The 23,754-nt window shown below is 36.7% G+C and overlaps 1 protein-coding gene across 11 annotated transcripts in view; it reads right to left on the bottom strand.

Moving 5' to 3' along the window:
• Positions 1 to 23,754, bottom strand: part of LOC146470642 (uncharacterized) — a 56,837-nt gene that overhangs the window by 8,930 nt on the left and 24,153 nt on the right. For 6 of the 11 annotated variants that reach the window (XM_085121833.1, XM_085121836.1, XM_085121834.1 and 3 more), the window contains 3 exons: positions 22,641 to 22,713; positions 8,470 to 8,569; positions 171 to 883 (listed from right to left, as the gene is read on the bottom strand). In XM_085121833.1, the coding sequence (XP_084977959.1) occupies positions 171 to 800 (630 nt within the window). In that variant the 5' untranslated portion in view covers positions 801 to 883; positions 8,470 to 8,569; positions 22,641 to 22,713. Of the gene's footprint in view, positions 1 to 170; positions 884 to 7,633; positions 7,762 to 7,786; positions 8,339 to 8,469; positions 8,745 to 15,680; positions 15,705 to 22,640; positions 22,714 to 23,754 lie in introns of those variants that run through there. The other 5 variants (XM_085121842.1, XM_085121841.1, XM_085121840.1 and 2 more) reach the window with 5 other exon arrangements.

Below are 23,754 nucleotides of genomic sequence, written 5' to 3'. Positions count from 1 at the left end.
TGTCTCTAAAAAATGCGTGGTTACCCCCAATTTTCTTTTTGGATCGTAATAGCCCTTGCTGAGATACGCTTTCTCCACATAGTCAACCACACAAAAATACTTCTTTAATAGTAGGCTCTTAAACAGTAAATATGTCAGTCCAATTCTATCGATATTCTTCATCAGCTTACCAGCACCCAAATAACAACTCCTGAAATTCCCGACAGTAATATGATACAAGCCAGTATTGGCCACTGTGACGTAATGGAAGTCAGTAACTGTTCCCGTGACTCCGCCTCACATTGTTTTGTGTTCACGATAAGGGAGCATCCCTTTGACACAAATGCCCGGATGAAGGTCACATAGGGAAGGTCTTTGAGCTTATCCTTCACGTCCGCTTGGATAGGGAAAGCAAGATCCACTGTTCTGTTCTTAATTAACGCAAGCATGTCATCTGCATCTTTAACAAACCTGGGCTCCATACAACAAGTTGGTGGATCATCAGCCGACTCCATGCCCAAGCATACTGTCTCCACAAACCAAATGATTTTTTCAAAGAGAAATCCTCTTTTTGTGCTGTTCATTACGTAGGGAGGAAAGTCCAACAGGGCTGTCACGTATGTACATTTTGTCTCACTTGGGTCGCATTTCAGATCAGATTGGGTTAGGGACCGGCGTTCACGACGTGCCCTAACTTCACGGACATGTTGGTTTAGTCTGTGTTGATGCAAACCGTTCTCCTGACTCGAACTACTATGAACGAGGCAAACCTCCGACCCAATCAGTAGACAAATAGCTAACCGTACAAAGGCCCAATGCATTTTAAACGTCGAAAATAAGATGCACACAAGAACAGGCCTCCTTATGACAAGTGGAGCTTGTGTTCAGAAGTTGCCATTCAGATCTATAACAAATAAATGACTGCTTAGGGTTTATTTCTTAGAGCGAATTGTTAATTCAAGAATGTTTTCAGGAAATAGTTCCTTAATCTTAATAATATCCAGCTATTGAGCTGTCGACATTCTTTTTCTCATTGAGCAATCAATATAATGAACAAATATCCGTATCCAAGCCTTGGTGCTTGTGGGGCCAGGGGGCCGTTTAATTTTCGAAAGTCCCGGTAACTTATCGGGCCCGATAGGTAGTATTTTTAAATGTTTTCTAGCCGATTACACAGTACAGTAATTACAGACATGGTACTTTGCCAATGTTTTCATAGAATTATAAGATTTTAAAATTTAGTATTCAAAGCAGAAAAAATGGACTTCTGGTAAGAAACATTTATCACCAAAGACACTTATCGGGATCGGTAAGTTACGGGAACTTCCGAGAAACAACTTCTCCTGCAACAATTAACCTCTCATGCCAACCCAACCCGGAATCGAATGAACTGGCTGAGACTAATTTAGAGACATCAGTATAAATCACGACTTTTTGAAAATCTTTGATTAGCTATTTAGAATTAAGGTCTAATGTTTTGTATTCTTATTTGCAAACTTTATTGTATTTTGGTAACGCAGACTTGAGTCTAAAAATGCATTTTGACTTTTTTTAGAAACACTAAATATACTAAAGTAAGAAAGTTTGTTGTCTGGATAATTTCGCGTCATAGATAAATGATTTATTTTAGTTATTACAATTTTTTTTAACATTACCTATTTTGCTCTCTAGGTGAAAATCAATAAATCCATTTTAGCGTTGGTACGAAACATATATATCATCGATCTAAAAATATTAAAGACACCAAGAATTTCTATTCTTAAAGGCGAAACAAGAATAATCGCCTGTACCTCTCGCCAAACAGGATAAAACCGGAGAATGCGTAAGACTTGCACATCAAAAACCCAGCGGTCAACAGACAGCTTTGAGACGAAAACATGTCAAAGGTGGGACTGGTTATAATAATTATTGCTAGTTTTTGGTAATTTGCGAATTTATTCAATTTAAGTTAGTGCTCCAGACATTTTATGTGTATTTTGTTTCTTTTTTTAAACAATTTTCCTCCATAGAGTTTTCATAATGCATGTTACGAAGCCGAGGAACTTTCAGCTATAATTGTGCTTTATTTACTTGGGTCGTTTAAGTGAAAATCATGTTCAGTAACTGTCGGTAACAAATGCAAAGAAATGTTAAGATGTGTGTATGTTTCTTTTTATTTTAAGTCCGATCGAATAGACTTAGATTTTATGAGCTAAAATTTGTCACTTTCCCCCAGGCTGTAATGATAAGGGGGGAAATGTTTCTTCCTCGTCAGAACTGGTGTAGCACAAAGCGTTTATACTTCAGCGTAGAAATTTTAGTCAGACAAACAGGGTCCGTTCCAAAATACGCCCTCTATATTTTGGCGATTTTTAGTGTGGACTCGGTTTATCGATGAAGCTGCCTTGACGGCAAAAATGTTTGTTATCGAGGGCAAACACTTAGATAAAACAGCTATACGCTTGAACAAACCCAAAATGTGTCGCTTCTCCTTGCAAAACAACGGCGAATTCGGCACGCAGAATAAAGCGTGCATCACTTCCTACCAAGAGATCTAACGCGTCCATTCACAAATTAAAGGTACATGATGAAAACAAGAAAAAGAAAAACGAACCCCAAATATTGACTCGATGGCGTAACGGCACGAGTAAAAAGATTTGTTTTCGGTGCCGGATTGGAAACTGATGCCGTTTTAGTGTAGGTGTCCGCACGCAAGTAAAACAACTAGAACAGGACAGGGCATATAATAATTTTATGACAGTAGTTCTATTCCAGTTTTATCTTCTCTTTGGAAGAATAAATGTCTTTGTTGTAAATATGATAAAACTGACCTTGTTTTCAAAAAGGAAAATGAGTCTTCCTTTAACCAATCAGAATCGTTTTGGCTTTTAGCGATTAAGCGAACCTTTTCCCCTCAATCGGCCGCGAATAAGTCGAGTTTGCCTGTTTCACCTTTGCTTTCTTTCAGTTTGTTGTATTTGTCCTCCAATAAAGTTGAGAAATCTCTATACAGCCCTTCACTAACTACGTTAAACGTCCTCCAGTAACTCACTTTATCATTGGTTGTATTCATAAGGCAGTGTAAGCTCTTTATTTCCAGACGTTCATTAATTTTTCGTTGCACTGTACTACACTATAGAGAGTCTAGAAACCTGCGGCGGAAAAGCGGAATTTCAAACGCTCTTCAGAAAAGTGATCACCTGCTTGAACTACTGTTTTGAAAAATCCATTCAATCCGCGCTTCTTGATGATCTCATATATAAAATCTAAGAGCGAAAACATTTGAGGGCGTAATAACGAAAACAGCACGAGCCGCTTTCAATCGGCGGCGATTTTAAAAGTTTAACGCAACGGGTTCCTCGATAACGAAAAGCGAAAAGAAATATTGCAAATCCAAAAGCCGCAATGTGTTCTTTCAAACTCAATTCAGGGTGATGTTTCCAAGCGCATTCCCCTTGCTATAATTTAATGCACACGCTCTCTCACACTCAATAGCAGGGGTGTTGAAGTTAAGCTCCCCGAAAAATATAGGCCAATAAACCCGCCATAAAGTCATTTCCAACAGAGATATTAGGTGCACTCTATTCAGAACTCCACTAATAATGGGTCATCATGAAAATCATGGATTCGTAATCACCGATGATATGGGAGTTGCGTTGTCTTCTCAAAACTTGCCAGTGATAATGTAGGGGAGAGTAAATCCGGAAAAAAAATAATTTTGTCAATGAAACGTGAGAAAGAGAACTACGTATTTTTGATTTAGGGGTTTAACAGATATTCAAAAAAGATTTCGGCAGTAATTGCTAGCAGAACTAAATCTAAGGCTAAATAAATATCGCCAGGTTTAATTCTAAAACAGCGCAAGACAAGGAAAGAGATCCTGAAGTTGTGATAATATTTTGGGAGGGAAGAGGAAAATATGATCTCTTCATATCTAAAAGGAAACCTTCAGTGTTAGAAATGGAAAGGAAATGGAATAATATGGATGCGTATTATCAACACAAATTTTAGATTACGATAATTTTCACCGGTTAAAGCAAGTTAGTCAAGGTTTTGTTCATGCGTAAATTAAGTTGAACTATCCGTCAAACCTCAAGTCAAGCTGCTTGTCCGATCCAGCGTTTTTTTCTTCACTTCACTATCGAAACTGACATTTTCTAATAAATCGCTTGTATTCCGGAGAGATCGTAGAGAAAACACTCCTGGCAGATGTCTAAGTGTGGGTTGGATAACTAAAGACAATTTGTCAAACGGTAAACAAAATAATAGAAGTGACTAATTTCCACTACTCTCCCTTTTTATGATCCAAAAACAATGGTTTTGAACCTCGTTAGACGGTTGTAAAATTAACATATGTTTGTTTTGGTCTGCGTCGCAAATTTCGTAATATATATAAATAAAAAAAAGCCATAACTGTGATTTCCATTAATATTTGTATTTTGGCGGTTTCCGTCAAAATCGTCAATTAGTCTTCAGAATTAAGCCTCGTTATATTGTGAATAATGAGCTTTGGCAGGTGTTAATGCAAAAAAGTGATAAATTTGTGTTTTGTTTTGCACGTTTTCTTCCAAACAAGTCAGCTATTCAGTAAACGCTTGAATTTTGTGAAGTAACCTGATAAGAAAGCAACATCAGTCAATGAACTTTGAATCCAATTGCCTTGTCTTAACTTGGAGAGTAGCAGAGACAAAGTTTAATTCCTCACAACATAAGTTCTTTTCGTTGAGTTGTCATTTCTAAACAGCTCATGCCGTATTTGCACTAAAACGGGCTAAACCTAGTAACATCATCTATAAGGCTGGGGTAAACTCGAACAGTATTGTTCCCTATAATATGCAAAAAAATTTATCTCATTTTTTATTTAATTTTATTTTTATTTTAGTACGGAAACGCACCCATCTAGAGCTTTCCCACATAAAACAAAACAAAAAATATATAGTATTTTACGTTTGCATAATTTTACACCTACAACTTTGAATTATTGCAACAACAACAAAAAAATCGTTTCTTTGGCATACTTTTATGGTCAGTATTCGATCTGTCCACTGGTTCTGGAATATTGAGCATTTTTAAAGAATCAAAGTATGGAGAATATTGTTGTACATTAAGTACTCCTATATTGAACAGGGAAATGAGAAAATCATGACAGCCAACTGTTAAACGAAGCATTCCAAGGTGAAAAAAGTTAGGATTTCTGCTAACCTCTTTAGGGCAGTTCGAGATAAAAAATTGTTACAAACGATCGGGAAGTGATATAATCTTTGCCTCAAAATGTAACAACACTCAAACAAAAACAATCACAAAAAAAAAGCAATCGGCGGAACACTGTATGATCAACAATGTTATAAATACACAAGGCTGACAACTCGATCAATCTGCGTGTCATGCAATTATCGATTGAGTGAACTCTGTTTTGAGGTTCTTCTTTGCTTCTAATGAGAATGCTGCGTGAAAACCCATTTGCCTTCAAGCTATGTCAAGCCAAAAACGCGACAAAGCCATGAAACGTCGTAAATATTACTTTTATTCAGCAAAAGATTTCAATCACTTCAGTGTTCCTATTGTGACGACATTGACTGAAAAAGCCTTCCCAAAAAATGACATCAAAATATTATTATATCAGAAAGAAATACAAGTGTCACAAGACTCTTTTTCCTGGTTTTTTTTGTTATTTTCTTAGAAACCAAACAAAAAAGGCGGATTTTTACTTTATAGACATTTTATATAACAAGATATCGTTTTCGTGCATTACAACAAAGTTGCGTTTCGCAGATTTTGCATGTACAAAAGACTAGTCGAAAAAGCTGCGTAATAACCCATTTGCCTTCAAGCTATGTCAAGCCTACAACGCGAAAAAGCAAACGTCGTAAATATTACTTTTTTTTCTGCAAAAGATTCCGATCACTTCATTGTTCCCATTGTGAAGACTTTAACTGAAAAAGCCTTCCAGAAAAACGGCATTAATTAAAAGATTATTATGCACATGGTAACCAGATTAAGGAACCAATCAGGAAAAAAATCAGAAAGAAATACAGATGTCACAAAACTGTTTTTCATATAGGTTTTTTATTATTTTCTTAGAAACCAAACAAAAAAGGCGGATTTTTACTTTATAGACATTTTATGTGACAAGAAATCGTTTTCGTGCATTACAACAAAGTTGCGTTTCGCAGATTTTATATAGAACACTAATCGACGCCCCGCCGAATAAGATATGCTGCAAAATGCAAAACACATTTCAATTCAATTCTTGACGCACTAATCTAAGCCTTGAGGCAATGCAAAAAGGCCAAAGCAAATGCTTTTAAATCGATTTGGCAGTTTTATTTTTGTCTTAATTCCCCTTCGTATCACATTTATTCAGAACGTAAGCTAGGAACAAAGACATTTATTACGTAACTGCATGATTTGCTTCAAACATTCAGAAAACGGTACCATTTCAGTGTAGAAGATCGGACGATTCCCAGAGTTTTTGAATTCCCTATAAGCCATATGGTCTTACTTAAAAGGTTAAGTTTCATTTGCTTTAATTTAGAAATTTCAGATTTTTGTAAAGCACCTTATCTACTCAGTTTTAACCTGGAGTCCACATTTTTTCCAAAACAATAAAAACAAAGATTATTTACTTAACGCACCGTTCACGCAATTTTCGTAATTCACCTTTCTTTCTTTTTCTTTAATTTTCCGTTTTGCTGTTTTTGTCTTGGCGCTGTGTTTTGCGTCTCCGCTGTAAAGAAGATTATTTGCCAATTGAACACGTCATTAGAAGAAGAGGGGTCAAAAGTTCAATTCTCATAACGTGCGACATTTCTCAAGAGGATTCTTTCGACCTTTTTTAATGATATTGCTCTTTTTAGATATTCGATTTCCTTACTTCTGTGTCTTTCAAAGTCACAGGTGTAGAGATAAAACATCAATTACCTAGAGATGCGGTTTGATATGGTGTAATTCTTAGGTATTATAGTCGAGAAATCGAGACACTGTCGTGAATTTTAAGCCGTGTGATAAACTGAAGCGCTAACTTATGGTTTTGTCAGGTACTTGAACTTATCAGATTCGTATCATATCAGTTGCCAATTTTTTTCGGTCACTCGTCGAGCGGGGGATGAAAAGATGATAAAAGCATTTCAAAATATATAATAAAACTTGCATTAGTATGTGGCTGTTGAATAAACCATGAATCAAAAACTGAAACGTGGGTCGATATTTATCACTCGAAAAAAAGAAAATAAAAGAATAAAATAAAAGGTTATTAAAGTGAACTTGATTTACTCGTAACCGCATATGCTATTATTTCCTCCAGGATAGCTGTATTTTTGCAGGGTAATCAAGAGGTGAATATTTCCGACCTACGACAAAACATTATTAGCATTCAGGAGAAACTCCAGTCTGATTGAATCTGACTGAAACATTGTGTGTGATCATGTAATCCGGCGAAGATTTTATTAATTTTTAAATGAAAACTTCGTTTCACTGATTTTACTACGATATTTGCAACGACATCACTTACGCCACGTTTCAAGGTTATCTTTAACAGATGTTTCAAAAAACTGTTTGCCTGAATTTTAAAACGTAAGCCAAATTAATATCATTTAATCCAGCAGCTAGTTAGCTTTCTTTGTGATGCCCTTTTCAGAGGAAAAGCCTTTTGTTGGTATACAACACTACAGCATACCTTCCATTTTGATATAAATACCAGCACGTTTGAGCGGTCGGTTTTTCCACACTTGCAGAGTTACGTTTTTCCTCAGTTTATTTGCTCAACTGAGGGGCGGATAAACCGACTCTACGCGAGTAGCCAAGATGCACATTGCACTAACAATATTACCTGTCTGTTTTTTTGATGCTCATGGTAAAGGCTTCCTTCTTATAAAGGACTCTGTGTCATGCGCAGAGACGTAGAGAAACGTTTACGAACAAGGAGAACAGTCAGCAAGACGAAAAGTTCAATGTAACAAGACAGACTAAAAGCGGAAAATGTTAAATACAAGACTAAACAATCAAGGCGACACCAACTTTGCAAATCAGCGGTTTCAGCTTAGTCTCGACTCGTCTCTGATCTCAAAGATTAAATATCAGTAAATATCACCCGCGATGCTTTCTTCTAGACAACTCGAGGATCGTATTATCGAAATTTTAAAATGGAAAAATACCATTTACAGAGATATCGTCGTAGTAAGAGGCTACCGACTGCTAAAACACGTAGACCTTTGAACGTGTGGAGCCGATAAGGCATGGTGGATGTTCAGTTCTGGTTATATATATTTGATACCCTGGCGGGGTCGGTAATGAAATTGACGGCTAATCATAACAACTCATCGTGCAGAAGAGTTAGACATGCAAACGCAATGAGCAGTATTGACAAATGACCAGGACGCCTTAAATAAGAAGATATGAATATATTTTACTCAGTTTCGCAAGCAAACCAAGATGGAATAAAAGCTCACCGTAGTAGCACTTTCTCTCTCATAATGGACAAGTCTAATAACACAAACTGAACGAAATACTTACAGAATCAGCTTGTTATCTTTGAGGTTCTGGTTGATACCGTCAATGAAGAATGAACTCCTACTTCTTTAGCCTCTAGCCAGAGAGGGAAGTGTCGTGGCGTCTATTGAAAAATAGAGCAATGATGAGAGATCAGATGACTGACTTGCTAAGCGATTTTCTCCCGAGCTTCAGTTGTCTCTCAGCTTTCTTTGCTGAATGAAAGAAATTAATGATCCTGAAACAACAGAGGCGTTTATAATGTGACATAAATATGACGTAAAAAACTTGTAACCACTTAGCTTAGCCCATAAATAACTGGCGCGTTTTTAAAACAATGCAATTCATCGAACGAAACAACCAGAATTGTTTACTTAAAAAAAACAGTGTCTTCCACGCCGGGAACTATTGCCTTTTTTTACTTCAGTGTAAACAATACCTGGTATGAGCTATTCCCACCCCTCTTTAACTCAAGGAGGTGCAATAATTTCCAGTATGACAAATATCTAACTTTTTTATTATTATTATTGTTATTACTATTAAAAAGCGACTTGGCTTTTGAAGAGCCGAACCCACAAAAGTCAATTAAAACGAAATAAAACCCATATGCTGGTATTAATAAGCTCAAATATTTGTTACAGCTGTCTTGTCTCATGGTGGAGCCCCCTTAAAAGCCCAGAGTTGAGGTTTGACAGCTGAATGGCCGGTATTGGCTACAGGAAATAAGACCATAAGATAAATAGAATACCAAGTGTTACCCAATTCACCAAGTCTTGTTTTTCTTTTTTTTAGCATTAATTGTATTTACGAGTTTACACCTCTCAGTGTAATCTCCAATGCGCAGACAAGATGCAGACTCCTGTTCGTCTTATAATAGGACATTTTCATTATGACGTCATTTTACTACAACTACCAGAATCCTTCTGGTTTTTCTTTTCTAATGCTAATTAGAGCTGTTGTTCTTTGCTGTCCACTGCGATTACAAAATTTGCATTTGGAAAGGAAAACGAAATGAATTCTGGTAGTTTTAGTAAAATGACGCCATCATGAAAATGGCCTCTTGTGCTGATTTGTTGAAATCAGTTGTACACATGCAAAAACAATTACTGGCACGAGGTAACTCAAGCTTTGAATTTTTATGTATAGATAACAAATAAAAAAACAAAAAACAGTTCATCTCAAGCCTAGTTCCCACGGAGAGGGTATCCACTTGACAAGGTTCCCACCGTGTCATATATCCTAAAAGGGTTCAGGCAGATAGCAAAGTAAAGAGAAAAAATTGGAAATACTGCCTTTGTCAGTATCCCTTGTTGGTTTTTTTTTTCTTCAGGGCTTTCAACCTTCATTCACCGCAACATTAGTCTTTCCGATTTCACTCGTGAGTCAGGTAACAATTCATAATCATTGAAATACCTTGGAACTGGGTATTTTAACCTTGAACTATGCATATAAAAATAACGTATAATCGATAGCGCTGAGAATTGGATGAAGTCCTGAAGGGTGCACTTGACCTTTTATTTCAATGAAGATTTTTTTTAGCGCAGTGCGTTTTGCCCCTTTTGTAAATTTGTCAAATATTTCCTTTGAAACTCCGACAGAGTAGCATTTGAATGAAGGACCGTTTGGCAATGTAAAGAAAATTACAATAAATAGAGCGGGAAAAGCATTAGCACCCAACAACCTACCATGCACCAAAATATCCTTATGCCTGAGAAGGACCAAAGACTGGAGACCTCTTTCAAAGTTAAACTGAAAGATCCAGTGAGTTGCATGCGCTTTGTATTCCAGGTAACATGTAACTTGACATACTTAGTTAAAATTGGGAAAAGAAATTTTTTCTAATGTGAATTTACCACAGAGTCCTGAGTAAAGAGTCAGTATAAAAGGGATTGAAGTACTAGGCATAGGCCAAAGTACTCCTAACATTATATTTACGATCGAGAAGCATTTTTGAATAAATGTCTATTCTTTTCACCTTTTCGTAACCCAATTCGTATCTAGCCGACCAAAGCGATCAGGTAAGTTCATTAGCTTGTAAACCGCAACGTGTTTTCGATAAGTACCTAGTATTCAGCCCTGACAGCTGACGCCCAGGAAATAGATCATCATGATGTAAGAAGACCTAAGAACGTGACGGCTTAGTTTGAATACAAATGCTAAACTTCTGATACAAAGCAGACAAAGGTTGTCTATGTCTGTCATGACTGAGCTGACTATCTAAAAAATTTCCCACGAAATTGTGAGAAAAAAACAGATCCGCGTTATTAGACTAGCAGCTTTAATCACGTTTTCATCTGTTTTCATCCTATCCTTGTTATCTAGAACATATTAACTGAGTTATCAGGTATACACACACTGATCTCCAAAATGTTTTTTGGACAGCATGAGACCACCTGACAAATTTCATCGTAATAAAAATGATTTAGTAACCATCTATGATTTAAAATCAAGTCTGTTGGTATTCATAAGAGCTCTCTATCGTTCATCCACATTCACTGAACCACGGAACTTAACGTCCAGTGGGCATGTTAGGCATCGGCTTAAACGAGGGCGCGAAGGAGTATCAGCAAGCCAGTTTAAGAAAATCGCCCCGCACTGCTGTTAAGTACCAAGAGCAGCATGATAAAGAGGACCAGTGGGGAACAGTGTTGACTCCATGGGACGCGAAGGAACGATGAGACACGAATATCTTCATTTATGTAGCCTTGTTCAAAGGGTCTCACTCCTCTGTCCTGAGAACGAGGTTTGGCTTAGGTTCTTGACGAATGCAGATGACTTCACCGGCACCGACCGCAGGCTCCATTATTTTGAGATATGATTTTCTTGGGCAGCATTTTATTTGTTAAGTATAGTAAAATTGTTAAAAGAAAATGAAATAAGATCAGGGGTTTGGCTTAAATTTTTCACTACAAAACAGAGGATAATTCACCGGCTTCAGTTCAAATTTGACCTCCGTAAATAAAAGCCACCTTACGGGCCATTTCATTTTTTCAGTTCCTCCCTTATATTTCCAATTACAGTTGAGGAGGAGTTTAAGGGGGCTACGTCATGATTATTTTAATGTACTTCCCCTCTTATCAACGTGCTACGAGAACAACAAGAGAACGATACCACGTGATTTTCTTAACGGAGAACAACTCATAACTTGTTTATGGCAATTTTTCCAAGGCAAAATGAAAGAACTTGAAAAAAGATGACCCAGTTTGTAAAGTTGCAAATCAGTTCAATTTTGCCCATCCGTTGCCAAAGACACTTTTTTTAGTGCTTTCAGAAACGCAGCAGTGGAATTTTTAAACAACTCGTTGTTTTTAGGTTCTCTTTGATCCCAATACAACGGTTCAATTGAGTATCATAAAACCAAAACCATAGTAATCACTCGGGCCAATGACATCAGACGTAATAAACAACAGTGCAGTGAACCAACTGGAATTCGATGTAAATGCAAGTAACATACGTCAAGCGGAGGAAACACGTGTTCAAGGCATGATTGGCTTTAGCTTTGTTTCTCATTGGTTGAGGAGGTCGTGGCGCGCCCGTGGTTTTGCAAACTACTTACGGAGCACGGTAAAGTGAAACCAGGGCAAAAGCGAGTTGCTTTCGGTGCTCAATTGAAAACTTCTGTATGTCTTTTAGATTCTTATAAAGTAGTACTAAAAATAGGTGACATCCGTCTTTAAAAGATAAAAATTTCAATACGTAACAAATATGGCTATCTCATTCTGATATTATCTTTTCAAATATCAGGAAATCTCAATAAGACGCTATGACTAGTGCTGTGGCCCAGACTGACGAACTAAAAGCTCAATAAAGATTTCGTGGTTTCCAGAATAGCCGCTTTTATACTAAAGAAGAATAAACCGTATGGGACGAACTTGGAAGAACGGTTTATAGTGTGTTTGTTTATGTGTATATGGACACAAGGCAGATAATGCCTCTAGAAGAACTATATATATTCGGTTTTGCGTTGCTCAAGTAAAGTAAAATATTTTGTTTAATCTCAATAACACGGCCGGGAGTGCTTGCGCAATCTCACGAGCCAGAGGCTCATAATAAAGTGCTTGACAATAATCCAGATCGAATTGGAATTTGGAAATGTTGGTTTTTGAGAAGAGGGGAAAACCGGCGCACCTGGACAAAAAACCCTAGGAGCAAGGACGAGAACCAACAACAAACTCAACCCACATACGACGCTGAGTCCGAGAATCGAACATAACCCCCCGGGCTACATTGGTGGGAGGCGAGTGCTCTCATCACTGCGCCATCCCTGCTCCCCTCAAGACGCACAACTTAATTTAAGACAGTTCGGCCAATGCCTTCAAAAGCTGTTGCGAATGAAGGAAGCAAAGTACCGATAAGACAGATTTAACCATGAAACGTAAACAAGAATAAATCTCTCCATGAATAGATACTTGATTAAATTACAGAAGACAGTAAAATCTCCCGTGAAAAATGTCGCCTTGCTAAAAGGCTAAAATAATTATTGCTAAAGAGTACAACTTGAAAACATACTCTTGGATCAAAAATTGCTCAAAGTTCTTTTTTGAATAAAACAGCTGGGCGGATAAAGGTATCCAAGTCAGTACAATGTCGCTGAGGTTTATGGTAAGTCCATAAACTGTTACATAAGTGGAAAGTGCCGATAAGATGGACTTTGCCCGTGATTAAATAGGTGGAAATCCCTTAAAATCCACCCCTGATTAAATGCTTATGGCTTTCAACAGAAACTAAGCCAATTTAGTTACACGTTTCGTTCGATTTTTAAGTATTGTTACTTCTAGAAGGATACTTACTTTGTACCCTACTTGAATGCATCGACAGCTGAAGTAAAAGGAACCGCAACGCTTCGACTTGTAAAAAGTTTTCACAACAAATAAAAATTGTTTCCTCAATAAGTTCAGATATTCATTAGTGAATATTTTATGTTGAAATCAATGAGCTGAAGTAGAAAACAACTCCATGCACAAATCCGGTATTAACCGAATCTTTTCGTTTGAAATGCATGGTTACATTAATTAGCACATAGACAGCATTATAACGTCAGTTGAGTCAAACACAAAGTTGGAACGGTTTGAGATTTTCGAAATAGAACCGAATGAAATGCCTTTAACCTGAAACATTTTCTGATTACACGCTGAAAGTAAACGAGAACTTCGGTCAGTCAAACAAACTTTAAGATATGAGTAACTGAAAATAAAAAGACAAAACAATTTGTATTGTCGAAATTTGTGGTTCAACTGAATGGTGAAATTTTATTTGCGGTTCGCCAATCTAAACAGTCCACTCAAACTTCTGATTGATTACCAATTTTAGGCTCACCTTAAAGACGAAACGAATATGATAATATTTTTCCAACGCTGTTTGGACGCACGGTGGTAGCAAAATTGGAGAATCTCTGACTAATTCGTCACTGCAAACTTGATTCGTGTAAATTTTAAATGAAACGTGCCAAAAACTCTTCTCGCCATAGTACAATGGGCTCAGTAATTAAGAAACTCCCCGCAATTAAAAAATATCTCATTCAATTTTATCCGATTTAGTTCGTAAAATTGCAAAGACCTTAAATGTTGTCAATCTTCAGGCGGTGTTACTAAACGCTGAAAGACGAAGGATTTGCATGTTAAAAAAAATCGATTTCGATTGTTTCGGTATTCAAAGAGAGTTCTCGAAATAATGGACAAAATCGCGGCAGCTGGAAGTTCGGCTTGTTTTAATTCTGCTCCTCTTCTAGTCAATACAAAAGAGTGATAAAAGAATAATAATTTAGCATCCAGTGCGCTCGGTACCGTAATATTTGATATTAACTTTTAAACTCCGCAAGGCTTGAACGGATTGACGGGGGAAACTACGGGGTGCATGTCGTAGAGCTCTATTTAGCGCCCAGCTTGAAACAAACCGCAGAAAGTAAATATTTTTTCTTTCCCTTGGATCAACGAATATCTTTTCAAGGATAGCCGCCTTTGCGTCTGAAACAATGTCAGACTAAACCGAAGACTTAAAAACGTCTTTAAAAATCCAATTTGAACAATGTTTGCTCAACAATGATTTCGCCTATGGCTAAACCTGAAAGCACGAACGATTTAATTAGAGTTCACGAGATTTGTTTTCATTCCTGACAGCTTGTCACCCTGTTGGCAATTTGATGAGTTTTAGATTTTATAATTTCGTAAACCATCAGATGAAAACCACCGAAAACGTTAGATAGTTCATAGTTCTATTTGGAAGCGTCAGAAATGTTTTCCAGTTTATACAGAAAGTTCAATTATCTCACTAAGACCTGTGCTAATTTGTGGGTAAGCCTGAATTTCACAATGCAGCACCTACGCTACCTTTTGTTTATGAAAATATCCACATTAATTATACATAGCCCAAGGGCTGTTTCGGATGACAATGATAAAAATAGTCCCGTCCAGGTTTTTTCCTTTTTTTTTTGTTAAAAATTCCTTCTGTCTTCGCCATTTCTTTCCGAAACCGCGTTTTCAATCCTGTTGGTTCCCAATTTCATTCTTCTCCCAATGCTTTTGTTTAATCAATACATTACCTAAGAACGCCTTTATCAGCCATAGTTTTATTTACAGTCCGTGGTCTGTATTTGCCTTTTATCATTTCGATTTGGCGGAAGGCAGAGTTTTCCGTCAGTTTCACGTTTATTCAGTAATTAGATTGAGACATTTTCTGTTTTATTCGGCAGCGAAAATAATTGTTGCCGTGTCGCTCGTAAATCGTACAATAATACGATTGCAACTCTTCTAAGAAAATCAACCTGAAATAATTTCTTGTGGGTATGACTTCTCATATTTTAGCAATGAAAAATATATGAAGATTTCGGCAAAAATCAAGAATTACAAAGGCAGTGAAGGGGAAATACCCTTCAGTTACCTAAAGTTCTTAAAATAGCGGAACGGCATTAAGTTGTTACAAAATCATGCTGATATTCCGGTGGTAGCGGCTTAGAGTGCACATGCAGGCGTTCAAACATTTTAAGGTCTGATTTTTCATACATTAACTAACAATAAAACTTTCCTCAATCTCCATGCAAAATTGTAGCTTAAACCCTTCGTTTTTGAATGACTATGACTTCTCCCTTGATTCCCAATATCTGGCTGGTAAATTCAGGTTCGCTTTCTGTACATGTAATCAGCTTTGTTATTTTTTGTTCTGCTTACGTAGGGGTAATTACCTTTAAAATCATGTAGTGCACGCAAGGTAAAATATGCAAGAAAATCCTATGTACCTACCAACTTCGTTATAAATATTCTGAGGTTGATTCCCCTTTTGGTTTAAACAGTCAAAATATGATTCGGACGTATCTCTGCGAATCACATCTGTCATTCTGGGGCATCCTCTCGGGTTTCAAGTATAAAGCATTCATAAAAGCGTTTGGCATTATCTGCTCTTTCAGTATTGGCTCATACTACCAACACCACGGAGAAATAATCATAAACAATAACCATTTGCATAAATATTTATGCAAGCTCCGCATTGCGAGTAATAAACTTACTCAAATAGAATCTTTGTTAAGAACAGTTTGCTAACGTCTATAATGTATGAAAAGCAAACTATGAGGCTATTCTATGATTATTCCAAAGACTGCGCTCAGTCGCGTCATAGAGGAACGAGTGATTTCACCAGTCTGGGGCTATAAAATACATCGTATAACCAGTTCTTCTCGGTATTATTCTACTGTCATTCGCAGGTGAATTCAAATATCATTGATATCGTGCTCCTCCGATAGCAGGATCCCACTTGTAAGGATTCTAATGCTTGAAAACCAATCGCGCTTAAATGAAGGTTGTCTATCTATTTATCCATCTGTCTCTACTAGAACCGAATTTATAAAAATATAAAACTCATTAAATTTTGCAAAGAGCACCTTCCTTTTCGACTCCCCCAGAGTACGATATTTTATTTTGTCCACTAAGTCATAAGAAATTAATGTTGTGACATGAAAGTGAAATATAATGTCATGCCGACAGTTCACTGCGTAAACCTGATCTGTCCGCGGAACATCCGACTCAGAATCAACTCAAAGCGACACGGTTTGGAGTTATGTTGTAAAAATTAAAATGCAGAGTTTGTGTTTTACCGACGAGCAAACCGTTTTGCTTATAAATTAAATTTGCGGTATATCCCTTCACAAACTTCGTGATATTAAATATTTTTATCGTTCTGAATGTTTTACTTGGGTTAAATTTGAGTGAGTTTGTGAAGATAACAAAGCTACAGCTGACCATAATTTGTATTTGCATTTCACGTGCCAACTATTATTTACTTTCCTGTAAAATCGAGGAGAATCAGTTTAGTATTGGGCGAAATAAATATTATTTGACTCGACGACTAGTAAGACTTAGCTACATGAAGATCTCCAAAACCTGAACAAAAATATAGACATTTATTTTACTTTACCATGGGTTTTTAACCACCAATAATGAAAGATTTTCTTTAAGAGCAAAATCACTTGTTCACCGGGAACTTTTCGTTTGTGGAAACTACAGTGCTGTTACAGCAGAGAAATCATAAATTCCTCATAATCTCAACAACAAGACAGGTTAACCTTTCTTGGAATTTCACACTGGTAAGTTATTTTACTGCCAAATAATTGTAAATGATATATTTGTGAATAACAAATCTTGTTTCGACTCCAGCTAAATTACGTGAAATCAAAATAGACCCAATCTTGAATCGCTTATTTTAAACTAGGTTGCTTTTGAAGAAATGTATAGGACCAACACAGGATGATGGAAAACAAATAATGAAATCGCGTACGACAACAAAATCCCTTGTCTTCGTCACCTTGGCCTGACATGAACATTACCATTAACATTACCAACACTGCAATTTCGTGCTCGAGCATGAGTTGTCAGTGAAATAAGTTAAAATGGGTCGTTCGTCAATCCCTTAAGAAACACTCAATGTTATAGTATGACAGTCACAGTTAACATTTGGAATGGTGTTATAAATACTGATATCACCTAAGGCTAAGTGATCTACACATTAGACAAGTGGATTACTCCTGCATACCTCTTAGGAACTCAGCCAAATCAACCTTAGGCTTTCAACTCTTGAAGGCTTCCGAGTCAGTGATGCTTTGTCTACAGAGGCTTAGCGGGGTGTAAATAAAATATCTAAGCGAAGGGTTCTTAATTACAGCCAGATAAACAAGGCTATGCGTACAAAAGAAAGAGCCACGCTAATTAAACAGGGCGCCATTCGTTCTTAAAACGCTTTCCATTTTGACACGAGTTTGACAGTTCAGAACCACATTAAGGGTGCTTCAATTAAGGCTCCCGCGATTTTCCACATGTATAATTGGCTCGCTTTTTTATTTATTAGTTTCTCAATTTGCTTCATGCATTTTGCAATGTAAAGAAATTTAAAACTGAACCTAATAACTATGGCAGAAATTGTTACCATGCCTTTTTTTTTGGCAGCAATGCCATAAAAGTATTAATTCAATTATTTTTCTCATAGAGTGTGGTCAAAAAAGATTTGGCCCAAAATGTTTTGAAATATAGAACGTCTTACAAAGAGTTAAATGGCTCTTAAGTTTTACACGTGAAAGGAATACGTATCAGTTCTGTTTTTCAACTTTCTTTCTTCGTAAATTACACTGAATTGAAAGGAACCAAAACTAAAAATAGGACGTTTTCTCAGCGAATGTCAATGACAATTGATGGATAACAAATTGAACAAGTAAAATATACAAAAGTTTTAGGGTTGTTCATTGATGAAGAACTCTCTTGAAAATACCACAAATCATGTAACAATAATTGCTAAGGCCAGACATTATTTACCCCTAAAAACTTTACTGACGAAACATATATTACACTATGATTTATCTAATATACTGTAATACGGTATGGACAAACATATATCCAACTAGACTCAAACCTATTTATATGATACAAAAGAAAATAGTGAGACTAATCATCTCTAAATACAGAAAAGAAACCGGACCAATTATCACTTCACTTAGTTATTAAATATATATCAACTGAACTTATTTTTCACAGCTCTATTCATGTACTCGTATTTTCATGACAGCTTACCAATGTTCTACAAAGACTATTTCACAACAAATGATAAAATTCATACGTACAATACACGATCAGCATCAAATATACACATTACTTATAAACGGACAAATTATGGAAACCTGAAAAAAAGGAAGACCTTAGCATATCTAAGAAGCTAACAGTAATTATTGTTATAGTAACAGCAATATAAATGTTGTCGGGAAGAATTGACTGTGGCTCAGCTAACTATGTTGAAGGTAAGTGGCTCGTTATCACAAACAAGTTAAATTTTAGTGTTAAGTTTAAGATGACACAAACTAAAAGAAAATTATATTAGGTGTAGTTTTAAATCCTTCTGTTTTCTATGGTTTTTATTATCACTAATAACAGGCCTCGTAAAACTTCCATACAGTGCTATAATTAGAATTTTAATCTTGTTAAGGCAATAATTATCAAGAAAAACAGGTAATTTAAAATGCGCTTATATTTGTAGGTCAGTATTTCAGTCAAGTACACACACAATTCCAGTGCAAAGATAAGAATGGAATCTGCTCTCTGATCGCCCTCGTGGGCCACTCACCTCTCAACATATTGTTGTTGTACAATTATGGTGAGATGAGTGACTGTGATTTTCTACATTTTCAGAGCTTGGACAAGAAAAACTGGTAAAATCGTAGTAATTCACTCCACCAAGCACAAACGTAACTACCGTATGAGAAACGGATGACAAATTGGATTGTATTGAACGCGACTAAACCGCAACGTATGAGCCAGATAAGAAAATAAATACACATGGTAAGGGCAAGGCTGAAGATAGCTCCTTCATATCTGTGGATCTTAAAGCCCATTGACACTACAGCAAACCAGGCTTGGTAAGTACGAATACCATGCAGGGTGAGTTAACTTTTTGGAATGAGAGGCAAGGATAGTTTACAGACGCCTACCGGTTGTGTTAGAACGAAGGATGATAATTTGAAAGTGAGCGCGCGCAATTAAAGTGCCTATGAAGCGAAAATTGTTTTTGTGTAGTTATAAAATTTGCACTTTAACATATACGATTCCGAAGTTTTAGAGTACTGGGGTAAAACTTGTAGATTTTACAAACGCTCAAAGTTGAGCTATTTTGCTTTCTAAAATGTTCAGAGGACTGGGTCGAGTTTTATGCTGAATTCCAAGTTGTGACGTCACGTTGGTGCCAAAAGTTTGTTTACTTTCATTCCGTTCTTGCCGCCGAAAAGGATTGTAGAAAGAGAAAAGCATGTCTAGCGATTCTGTGAACGATCGATTCTGGCAACTCTCTTTGTTACGGACGCCAGCAACGCAATGTCGCTTGGCTTTCTTCTCTTCCGCCATGATGAATTGCAATTCTTGGCACCAACGTGACGTCAGCGGTTATTGTCATGTGGCATTTTGGCTGCGCGATTCGAATACCATTTTTGAAGGCAAAATAGCCCAACTTTGAGCGCTCACAAAATCGGCAATTTTTACCCCAGCAATCTCAAACTTTGAAATCCCGTGTTTGAAAGGGTAAATTTTATAACTACCAAAGACAATTTTCGCTTCATAGGCACTTTAATAAGGACAACAGCGATGAAGTCCAAACTGTCACCAGTTCTGTTGAATTTTTTATCCACTCCGTTCGATAAAAAGTATACGCATTTGTGTAAACTTGAAAGTCATTGTAGACAAAAACAACAACCCAGTGGAGAGCTAATAAAGAACGAAAAGGTAGTAAGAATCTTAAAATCAAAGAAAAAAAGTTACTGATAGTGTTTTCATGGCGGCCATGTTGGAAGGGCCAAAAAATAAAAAATATTTGCATAAAAATAAAATTTATTTCCCAAAGGAATTATTATTGTACTTCGCTCCTCCAACATGGCCGCCGTGAACACTCTGTTGGTGCGGATACCCATGTCTGTAAGATAATAAATACGCATATTTATCCCTACATGTCCGCTCGGTCAATATTTTGAAACAACTTACTTAAAGCATACACTGTATCACTCATGTGCACAACCATCGATAAACGTCACGGAGTTGAGTTGGAGGGCGTACAGACTCCGCCAAATACTAAGGTGCCACTCGTCACCGTTGCTAACCAGTTTCAGTAAAAAAAAAAAACCGGCAACGTCCGGAATTGGTCCCAAAACAAATCATGCATCGTCAAGGCACGGCAGGATTATTACACAGTTTACACGCCACAATTTATCCTTGCGTTACTAGAACTGAAAATTACCCTTGCCAAAATTAATGCTTAGTTGCCTAGCCGATTTCTTCTATCAGTAGTGTAAAAGGGGTTTAATTATCTATGTTCTGGTTGCATTAATTATCACCTTTGTTGCACGCAAGGAGTGTTTGTATCAGAGCGTAAGCAATCTACTTTCCATTTTTTGAATGTTTTCCAGGTTAATTGCTGTGTTAATTAATAACGTAACTTGTAGCAGCTTTTTTGAACAAACTAAAAATTTATCAGGTACAAATTGCAGAGACGTGAAATTGAATACCGAACACCCTAATTGAAATGTCAAAATTTTGTGGTTGAAAAACTATTAATGTCAGTGTGATGTTTCTAATTTTCATACTTGTTTCTGAGTAGTTTTTTAATTAAACTCTTTTGATGTTTACAGTTGTGTCGTAAATAAATGTTGTTGTAATTTTAAAGACACGAAATTTTCTATTTTCCCTTTTTTTTTCGTTATTAGTTGGGAAACCTCTGGACGCCGGGCACTCCTGTCTGGAAGGCACATATGATGGAAGCATGAAATAATAAGAAACAATTTAAATGGTTTTATGACACGAAGAAAGGGCTTATCAGTTTCCGGGCAATTTGCATCTCAGTTCACAAACGTTTCAGGGGATAATCCGCTTTTCTGGATCGAAATTGAAGATAGTAATGGAAGATTAGATTTGTTCCCGAAACGTTACGAAGGGTTAATTTTTGCGCGTATTTTTTTTTTTTTTTTTTTTACTGCTCTCACCTCCACTTTTTTAACCTCTTATTTTTTAGGAATTTAATTGATAAGACAAATAGCTTATTTTTTTTGCAGTCAAGCCCGTCTGCAACAAGAAAACTAAACTAAAAGCTTCCTGTCCGACGTCTGTTACATTGATGCTTAAAGAAATATTAAAATTGAATACCAAACACCCCAAGTAAAATGTTCAACAAATGATTTGTGATGGTTTGTTTTCCACAGGTTTGTTTTAATGCCTTGTAAATTTGTTCACGAACTCGGCGTAAATTTATTAATGTCGTTTTTCAAAGCAATTTTATGGGGATGAAATCAGAAGAGGTCATTCTTAAGCTTTCAGCATCGTTGAAAATATATCCTTGCATGACACTGATACGACGAAGGATAAAAAGCTTATTTTTTATTTACTTCATTAACATCGATATCTGATCTCGAAGGAAGTGAATGGAAGCTCGTAAAAGTTAAAATAATTCAATTATCGGGACAAGGTTGTGAATAATTCAATGATAAAAATGAATTGCATCACGTTTTACCTCTGATGAACCTTAATTTCGAAATGCAATGAAAGCGTCCCCGTAGGTAAAATTCCCAATGTATATTTCCTCTGGAGGTTTGGCTATTTTAAGTTAGCAGTGCTTCATGTTGCCTTAAGTTGTATTTATTCCCACAACCAATTTTAACATTGAACGCTAATTTCTCTCCATTTATTTCCCACCGATAATAAAGCCCGCCAGAATTTAAGCCGATCAGTTCTGGAGGTTTGGCTATTTTTAGTTTGTAGTGCAGTGCTTCATGTTGTCTTAAGTTGTATTTATTCCCAAGCCCAACTAATTTTATAACGATAAATTCTCTCCATTTATTTCCCTCCGATAATAAAGCCCACCAGAAGTTAAGCCCATCAGCTCTGGGGGTTTGGCTGTTTTAACTTGTAAGTGCAATGCTTCATGTTGTATTAAGCAATATTTATTCCCAAGTCCAACTTATTTTAAAAAGCAAAATTCTCTCCCCATTCCAATATTAAGCCCTCCAGACAACAAGCCCTCACCGAAAATAAGCTAGCCCTTAGCAAGATCTTTGAACGATTTTAAGCCCAAGGGCTGATATTGGGTTTATACTGAGTAACCAAACTGGATAAATAAATATACTTTAGATAGAGAGAGAGACAGGATACTTTCGATCACTGGCTATTATTAGTTATTTGGAGTATACTTACTGTTTTAACAAAGATAGATTCAAGCAGCAACAGCACGACCTTCTAGCCCGTGAACATTGGCAAACTGATTTACCTAGTGAGGAGAACGCATGTGATAATTATGCAAACAATGATGCGTCATGATTATGATCGTAGTCACGTCAAGTTGACAAAGTACCGCCATTCCCCTAGCAACGATCAAAGCAATGATTGGTCCTAAGTTCAAGTAATTATTGAATTAACCATTTTGAAATAAACTGTCAAAACAGTTTTCAATATAACGACACCTGGTGCGAGATCAAAGATTCGCAGTAGTGGTATAAGCAGGAGAGAGAAAATTCCACATTCCAAAGCTCCTTCGAATCATTGTTGGTTTTTCATAAGAAAAACGATAAAAAACGTTTTCTCTTTGAGTGTTATATCTTATAAAATTAAATGAGCGGAGTGGTTAATAAGACTTTAACTTATGTTAATTTACTCACAGGTCCCCCTCTAAATATTCAAATTACCAACAAAGCTTTAGCATAACTCGAAATAATATACACATGTTCCCTTCGTCTGCCCTAGGCCAGTTCTCAAATCTCTTAAAATCTTCACTGGCAGTGGTGGGCAAGATTTCCGCACAGCCCAACACATAAATAATGAATACATTTTGCGACTCAAACTCTATTCACACTCGCCGTTTTTCGAAGAGTGGTGTATGTATAATTAATGCTGGGGCTGTGCGGAAGTCTTTACCAGTGGTATAGCTAATTGACTGTTTTTAATTAAAAAGTTGTGACCAACAGAAGTTTGCGTTAGCCATTCTGGAAATTTCAAAGAAGTTATACCTGATACATTTTCCAAGCAGATAAAATGTGTAGTCACGTGTATGAACTTCGAACGTTGTTTTAACGCGCGGTTGAACCAAAAGGAAGACTCCTTGTAATAGAGTTATTGATGTGCAGTCATCGGATTGGAAATAATTTTTTTTCAGGCAAATATCACGTTCTTTAAAAAAAAAAATTCCTTGCTGATTAAAATTCCGACGTTTCAGTGATGGAGTAGTCTCCCACGCAGACGTCCTTAGGGGTTCGTCACGCGTTTCCTCCCCTGACGAACCCCTAACAAAGGACGTCTGCGTTGGAGGCTAGTG

This window comes from Pavona decussata, unplaced genomic scaffold (assembly GCF_977016875.1).
Source record: "Pavona decussata unplaced genomic scaffold, jaPavDecu1.1 SCAFFOLD_113, whole genome shotgun sequence".
Classification (NCBI taxonomy): Eukaryota; Metazoa; Cnidaria; class Anthozoa; order Scleractinia; family Agariciidae; genus Pavona; species Pavona decussata.
The sequence above is the reverse complement of the archived record's forward strand: the minus strand, read 5'-3'. Positions and strand labels throughout refer to the sequence as shown.